General features: G+C 39.0%; 1 gene segment (V, D, J or C); it reads left to right on the top strand.

Annotated features, from left to right (window-relative positions):
* The first annotated feature begins 600 nt into the window (after positions 1-600).
* LOC118575045 lies at positions 601-1,103 on the top strand. The segment is given in 2 exon segments: positions 601-646; positions 730-1,103. Coding segments are annotated over 2 exon segments (420 nt in total).
* Positions 1,104-8,677: the final 7,574 nt, after the last annotated feature.

Raw genomic sequence — 8,677 nt, 5'->3', positions numbered from 1 at the left:
AAATCCTCTGTGGACAGTACATAGTTTATTTCTATAATTTAGCTATTGTAATGTTGCTACAATAATCATTGTGCAAATATATCTCAAGTATATTTACTTTTGGGTACTTGGATGAGTTTCTTAGTATATAATCTGTTGGAAAGGCAAATATCAGCTGCATGTATCTGAAAGGCAGTTGTAAATTTCAAACTTTGCAGGTTTTAAGTTTCTCATCACTATCATCATCATCATCATCATCATCATCATCATCATCATCACAACCACTATCAATCTATCAGATAACAAAGTAGAGCAACTGCCTCAGGCCTGCAATCTATTGAGAGCTTAGGTTCTGATGTTATTTCCTCAGCATCTGCACAGGCCTCAGGGAAGGAGTGCTTTATACATTTCCTCAGAGAGGATTAGAACATGCTGATGCCTGACCCAGGTATCCTTTGCCTCTTTCTTCTCCAGCTGAACTAGGTGCTTATCTAAGAAGTGTCCTGCTCATTAATATGCAAATTACTTGAGTCTAAGGTAGTAAATACAAGAAGGTCCACATGCCTGCATAACATATGATCAGTGTTCTCTCCACAGTCACTGAACACACAGGTTCTCACTATGGGATGGAGCTGGATCTTCCTCTTCCTCCTGTCAGTAACTACAGGTAAGGGGCTTTCCAGTTCTAAACCTGAAGAAGGAACAGGGACTGAGGTGACAATGACATCCACTCTGTCTTTCTCTCCACAGGTGTCCACTCCCAGGTCCAGCTGCAACAATCTGGCCCTGAGTTGAGGAGGCCTGGTTCCTCTGTGAAGTTGTCCTGCAAGGCTTCTGGCTACACCTTCACTGATGAATATATGAACTGGGTGAAGCAGAGGCCTGGTCAGAGCCTAGAGTGGGTTGGAAGAATTGATCCTGAAAATAATGATACTAAATACAATCAGAAGTTCAAGGACAAGGCCAGACTGACTGCAGACACATCCTCCAGTACAGTCTACATGGAGCTCAGCAGCCTGAAACCTGAGGACTCTTTGGTCTATTACTGTAGAGTGTCACAGTGTTTCAACCCCATCCTGAGTGTGTCAGAAATCCCTGAGAAGAGGAAGCTGCCCTGGGATTGAGATGAAGAGATTAGCATGGAGACTTACACAAAAAATAATCATTCTGACTGTCCAAAATTTTGTCAGTCATTTCAGTCTTACAGGGTTTTGTCAAATGTCAAAAGGACTGCTGTGGATAAAGAGATCCTGATTCAGGATGCTGTTAGAGTACACCATACCATACACTTGACCATTTGTTTACCAGTGACCACCTCCACTGACATGATTATTTTTTAAGAAACTGAAATAGGACAAACTGTAGCAACTCATTATGATATAAATATTTTTTAAACCAATGGGACTGGAACTATTGCTGGAGTAGCTGGGAATGAGCAATAATATGAATCAGGCCAGTAAAAGACATATCAACTGCTTGTGCACAAACAAAGCCCTTTCATAGTTTAATTTTATTTCCCTAAAACAAGCACAGGCAGTTTGTTGGAAGGGTCCCCATAGATTTTGTGGTAGGTGCTTTAACCTTCTCTATTAAATCTAATTTTGTATCTTTAGTTATTGATACAACTGACCATGAATTGCATTTGGCAGTAGTAATCAAATCTCTTATTATTTTAGGATTAGGTATGGAACTGAGTATCTTGTTGTGGAGTCCTCAGGGAGTGGAGTCTGCTACTTTGACAACAAGCTGAGCTCCTGCTCAGAAAGCCCTTGGGAAAGAGCAGTGGAAATCCAAGCTGGGAATGTAGAGACAGGATCCTGTCATTAGCAGCCCTGTGTGCTCATTCTTGTTTCCTGAAATTGGATTCTCTTTGTCACCACCTTCCACATAGACTGGACCAGTGAAACTGCATTTTACAATTTGCAGGTATTTTAGATGGAGGTAATATTCTGAGGATGATTAGCATGTTTTAGTTTATAATATTTTTGTAAATGACCTTTTTCTTCCCCATTTGAAACATATAGGAGGCCACAAGGACAAAGCCAGAATCTGAGTTCTTCTGGGCAATCATTTTGGCATACTTTTATTAACTCAGCAATAGTATGAGAATTACAGTTAAATTTTGCATTTAATAAGTAGACTGAAGTGACAAGGTAGAAGCAGAGTCTTTACCATCTGTCTGTTGCTCAGTAGATGGTTGCAGATGATAGACAAAGTCATAAGTGACTCTGTATATTTCTGTGTATCATGGGAAATATGCCTGTGGGAATATTAACACCAAGATCTTTATTCCAAGCCATTACATCAGTGTGGCTGCTTTGGCTATTAACAGCTTGAGGGGTCACAAGCAGCTGGGCCACTGTTTGGAAGTTTCCTTTTCTGATAATTTGATGATAAGTCATGTTTATGGTGGTCCCTGCCTTTGGTTATGAGCAGCAGTGGAATGACATTCATCCATCCATTACTGAAGACACAGGCTAAAGTGAGATGTGGTGAGAATTGTTTTCATAAGGGCTTGTCAGGCTAAGGGAATTATTCCATAAATATTTGTGAAAACGTTTATTATACCTGTAATAATATGACTCTCAACCGCATTTTCTGTAACATTATTTTTGAAATCTTTTTATATGGTTCATAGGCAGGATATCCCATGCTTTTCTAATGGCTGGAAACAGAGTCAGTAATTGTCCTGCCTGCAAACACTTTGTGAGTCAGGATCAATTAATATATTGACATCCTGAAGGGACATATGAAGAGAAGATGCAAGATATTTAGTAGGAAGATATTATTTTCTGAGACATCCTTTTCCTTTTGTGAGACTAACCAACTAGCCTAAGCTGGTTCCACAACTTATCACCATTTTTTCCTCAAGATTCTGAAGGAGTCTCATGGTTGTGACCTCATAGATGTTTCTTAGTATCAGTCAATAGTTGATGAATTTATCTTGATTTTCATTTGGTTCCAATTCATTTATCTAAGTTTTGTAGTTGTTTTGAACAGATTGATAATAAACTCAGATTCACAAATCATGTTTCTACATCATATTAGGGAAAGAAATCAAGGCATCTATCTTGAAGTCATTTAACCAAGAGCAAGCCCAGATTTGATTCCCTACTCAATATTGCCTTTGTTGTCTTCTGATGTCCCTGTTGTATGAGGAGTCTGAATCTCTGTATCTGTCTCCATCTCCTGTTCTGCACCTCTCTCTCTGTGTTTCCTTATGACTCTGTCTCTCTTGGTGTCTCTGTTTCTCTCTCTGTATGTGTCTCTGTCTGTTGTTCTGTCTCTCTCTCCTTCTCTGTCCTTAACAAAGACTTTTGCTGCATTTTTTTTTAACTCACAGAATGTATCAAATGGGAAAAAAATAAGGGATATTTGACAGAAATCTTTAACAGAGTTTTACTAAGGATTAGTAACTTTTTCCAGCTGACTCAAATAATAAATAGTTCTACAATCCTCTTTTCAAAAATCAAACAATATCTGTATATTGTTTTCAGTGATTCTGGACACTCTTTTTATTAAGTTTATTGAAAGCTATATTATGTGTTTTCTGCAAATGGTTATTATAACATACATACAAACACACGTGCATTAGTCTTCAGTCAAGAACATGGAAGAGCACACAAAATAAAGAGCTATGCATTATCTCATTGTGCAAAAGCTGATTATATGGGAAGTCCTAGGCAAATAAAGTTGGGTGTTACAATGTTCTCTTAAAGGCAGGTTAAACAAATAGTATGTGTATGCAGTATAATCACAGTCTGAAGAATTTCAAAGTGCATCATTCACTCTGGCTATATTGTCCAGCAAAATTTTCAGTTTCTAAAAGGGTAAGGAATGCTTTTATCAAAATGTATTACCACAAAAGTATAATTCCTGAGCCGCGTGGTGGTGGCACATGCCTTTGATCCCAGCACTTGGGAGGCAGAGCCAGGTGGATCTCTATGAGTTCAAGGCCAGCCTGGTCTACAAAGTGAGTTCCAGGAAAGGCACAAAGGTACACAGAGAAACCCTGTCTCGAAAAATCAAACAAAAATGTATATTTCCTGTAAGTTGGTAAAAAGTAATATGAAAACATTTTTCACAGAACATATTGATTGACACAATGTATGTACATGTTAATAGTCAATAGTTCTGAAATTATGCATTATGAAGTATTCTCTAGTCTCTTATTTACTGCCTTCCCAGTCTCAATACTCTGACCTACACTGTAAAGTCTTTACAAAACATTTGATCGTAAAAGCTGTTGAGTTAAACAAATATGTAAATTTTAAAGGTACCTTGACTGCAAAATTTGGATATAAGGATATGTTGCTTTTGGAAAAGAGTCTCAGCTTTTGTTTTCACAGAAAGCCAGAGGATGTGGATTTATTCCAGATTAAGATACATCAGGATTGATCAGCCAAGACCACCTGAACAGTCTCTGATGACACAATGGCCCAGATGATCCAACATCCACAATGGTTTCAAGGCAACTGGCTCAGAGGTCTACCCTCACAGACTGCTCCATAATCCTAAAACTTTCTTTGTGTCCCCATAAAACACAGTGCCCTCCTCCAGCAGGAAGTAGTAAGAGAAACCATGCCCAAATTCCCAAAATTATCAAGCTGGCTTTGGAGATGGAATTAGCTCACTCCTTCTCTAAACCCAGATGTAGTGCTAAAAGAAAATTAAGGTTAGGAGATTTTTATGTCCCAAATCAGAAGAGCCCTCTGGTGTGGGACATAAAAACACCAACATTTTTATTTAAAGCAGGTTGATTATAAATGTGATCTCTTTGTAAAGAACAAAAGGGGATATGATATAGATATAATAGGATGAAAGGGTAGATTAATGAACTTACTTTTAAAGAACAACAACTTGTTTAAAATGCTTTACATTGGTATAGATTTTATTCTATTGATACAAACTTAAAGTTGATTTTGTTATACTGTGGTATATTTCTACTCTTGTTTAAGGTATTATGTTTGTACAGCTCATTTAAAATTGTAACTGATAATTAAAAATACATTAATAATTAATCATCCATGATAATCATACTCTCGTAGCCATGTTAGTTAAGTCTTCTAGATATACATAGAGATATTTCAAATAGTTAGGTAATCTTCAAATACTTCAAAGACCTTCAGAATATGGCATTTAAAATATTTTTAAAATTTAGACTTTCTGGACAATGAGACGTGTCTGCTCCTGGCAACACCGATTTACTTCTGAGGAGGATGGGCATTGAAGACACTTCATATGGACTTTATCTTCACCTTGGCAAAAATAGCCATTTGGGCAAGAAACTGTTCTTGCCTTGACTACTTGATCAACTGGACATACAGGACCCATAGAAAGGTGGCCACTGAACTTTGCTTGACAAAATAGTCCTTCAGGTTCCTGCTGAGCAGAAGAAACTGCCATACATTCTACAAGACACTGGAAAAAGTCATCAAGAGACTCTAGCCCTTTGGGCTGAAGACAAATGCCCCAACTTTACAAAGGAACATTAGGTTACTGTCCAGACAGCTGTCTCTGTCTACCCTACAAGACTCCAGAAAGTTGCTTACATCCTTCTCCTGGTTCTCAGGTAATATTTCCTTCTGAGGTCTTTAATGTGGTTGAAGACTAGAGAGTTATAATTTTCTCAGTTATGATAAAGATAAGCTAGATATAAAAGCTTAGACTCACAAATATAAGATAGATAAGATATCTTCTTTAATATTGTAACTGTAATTCTTGCTTGATAATTGTTTTGTTATATGTAATTTTTCTATGTAAAAGTTAAAACCTTCCTTTAAAAAAAAAACAGAAAAGGGCAAATGCTGTGGATATTGCTCTGATAAATAAAATGCTGTTTGGCCACTGGCCAAGCAGGAAGTATAGGCAGGACAAAAGAGAAGAGAATTCTGGGAAGTTGAAGGCTGGGGCAGAAGAGACACTGCCAGCCACTGCCATGACAAAAAACAGATAAGGTACTGGTAAGCCATGAGCCACGTAGCAAAGTATAGATTAATAGAAATGGGTTAATTTAAGATAAAAGAAGTAGATAACATGAAGTGTGCCACGGCCATGCAGTTTATAAATAATATAAGTCTCTGTGTGCTTACTTGGTTGGGTCTGAGCAACTGTGGGACTGGCAGGTGAGAGAGATTTGTCCTGACTGTGGGCCAGGCAGGAAAACTCTAACTACAAGGATTCCCTCTTCTTAGTCCTCCAAATGCTGTATCTTTTGATAGGCAGCCATCAGTTGCTGTGAGAATGAGGCAATGAAGAGCAGCCTGACCCCTGGTGAAGGAGTGGGCATAATTCAAGAAATTTCTGCATGTAGTCCCCAACCTGAAAGCAATAGAGCAGAATTCAGTGTTGGAGGTTAAATGTCTGCATTTTATATATCCCAGTCATAGATCCATAGATCCCCACATTTGAAATACTTTATTATTTAATAGTCCCAAAAATTTGTGCTGACAGCAGCAGGACAGCACGAATTTCTGGGCAGCCATGTCCAGTCACTTGTGATGAAGTGTGTGTGTGTGTGTGTGTGTGTGTGTGTGTGTGTGTGTGTGTGTGTGTGAATGTCATGGACTTGTGGAGACAGAGAGTCAGAAGGCCTCAGCCTTCTGAGATTACCAGGATAACCAGTGTCCTTTTTTGAAGGACTCACAAAGAACATCATCCAAACAGACAGAGAACAACTGAAAAACACAAAACTAGACATTACCTTCCTTGGATGCTTTCAATGTGTCCCAGAGGTTTTGTTGTGATGTGTTTTCATTTTTATTTATCTCTATGAAATTTAAAAATTTTAACTTCTTTCACAATTTTTTCTTTCTTCCATAGATCAGTTATTAGTTGTTTAATCTTCATGAAACTGTGGAATTACTTCTTTTTTCTCTGTAGATTTTAATCTAGTTTGCATTGTGGTGATATAGGATTCAAAAAACAGGCCTCAATTTTTCTTAATTTGTTAAGATTTGTTTTGTGTCTCAATATGTAGATGAATTTCTAAATGGTATAATTAAATAAAAAACACAGAGCCAAATATAGGGGTGAAAACCTTAGAGAGATCAGGGAAATAGAGAAAGACACCAGCCAACCTTACCTCACCAACTCTGCAGCTTCAAAATACTGTGATTTCCTGTTTACCCATGACTACATGTCTTGCTGTTCTGCCATCTGATTTGATCTCTCCATTCATCTACACCACTTCCTCTTCCTGCCCAGCTCTGTCACTTCCTGTCTGTCTGTACAGACCTCCAGATTTCCATGGTTAACTAGTGTTGGAATTTACAGCATGTGCTACCACACCTGGCTCTGTTTCCAGTGTGGCCATGAACACAAAGAGATCCTGTTTGCCTAGTGATTAAGGGCCTGTGCTACCACTGTCTGACTTCTTTGTTTACTTATAATGGTTGACCTTTCCCCTCTGATGTCCAGGCAAGCTTTATTTATTAAAAGCACAAATAAAATATCACCACATCAATATTAAGGACAATAATGAGAACTCTATTTTTTAGGAACCTGTGAGAGCAGGAGTTTCCTCCTTTCACTTACCCACTTATAATTCTATTAAATGTATGAAGCCCATAAGAGAATTGATTTGATCATTTGAGTACCAAAGCAGAAATGACTTCAGTCATCAATTCACTGCACTTAGTGTCTTTAATGAGATCTCTTTACCTGGGTATGCCACAGAAACAATAATGTCACAGTCCATAAACCCTCTTTGCTATAACAAACCAAGTTTCTCTAATAGTAGAGTTAATTGCTCAGTTGGACAATAAGGACCCAATTCTCCTTTCTGTTGCAGGGGTGGTTATTCCATGGGTCCTCCCCTAGAGACTGATCCCACAGCCACCAAGGAAGTCCTACATTCTAGGGGATGAGAGGGCATACAACCTTAACACTACAGATTAGGCAACAGATTCCTCTTTTTCCAGTGGTAACCATAGACAAAGAACACATATTTTGTTTGTGGAAATTAAAGTACTAATGGCATGATTGCCAAGGTTGTTAACAAACATACACAAACACAAGCATACAAAATAGATGTCAAAATTTGTTGTGTATTTTTATTATTTCTTTTTAGTTATCTATTTATTTTCCCATTTTAAATTATATTTGTGATTTAATTTTACACATTAGCCAAGGGTTCCCCTGTCCTCCCCCCTCCCGCCCCCACTCCCACCCCCACCTTCCCCCAATCCCCTCCCCTTCATTCCCATCTCCTCCAGGGCCAAGACTCCCCTGGGGATTCATTTAAACTTGGTGGATTCAGTAGAGGTAGGTCCAGTTCCCTCCTTCCAGGCTGAGCAAAGTGTCCCTGTGTAAGCCCCAGGTTCCAAACAGCCAGCTCATGCACTAAGGAGAGGTCCAGGTCCCACAGCCTGGATGACTCCCAAACAGTCCAAGCCACTCAACTGTTTCTCTTATCCAGAGGGCCTCCATTGGTCTGGCCTTTCATCCCTGTGCTTTTTCCAATCCTGGACTCAACAATTTACGCTACCACAGTCCCTCCTCCTTCTCAACAACGGGACACATGGAGCTCCACCTGGGACCTGGCTGAGGATCTCTGCATCCACTTCCATCAGTCACTGGATGAGAGTTCCTGCCTGACCATCAGGGTGTTTGGCCATCTGATCACCAGACTAGGTCAGATTAGGCTTTCTCTCAACCACTGCCAGCAGTCTACAGAGGATGCATCACTGTGGAACTC

The sequence above is a fragment of the Onychomys torridus genome, unplaced genomic scaffold (genome assembly GCF_903995425.1).
Source record: "Onychomys torridus unplaced genomic scaffold, mOncTor1.1, whole genome shotgun sequence".
Lineage (NCBI taxonomy): Eukaryota > Metazoa > Chordata > Mammalia > Rodentia > Cricetidae > Onychomys > Onychomys torridus.
Note: the sequence above shows the minus strand (reverse complement) of the source record. Positions and strands in the feature narration are given on the sequence as shown.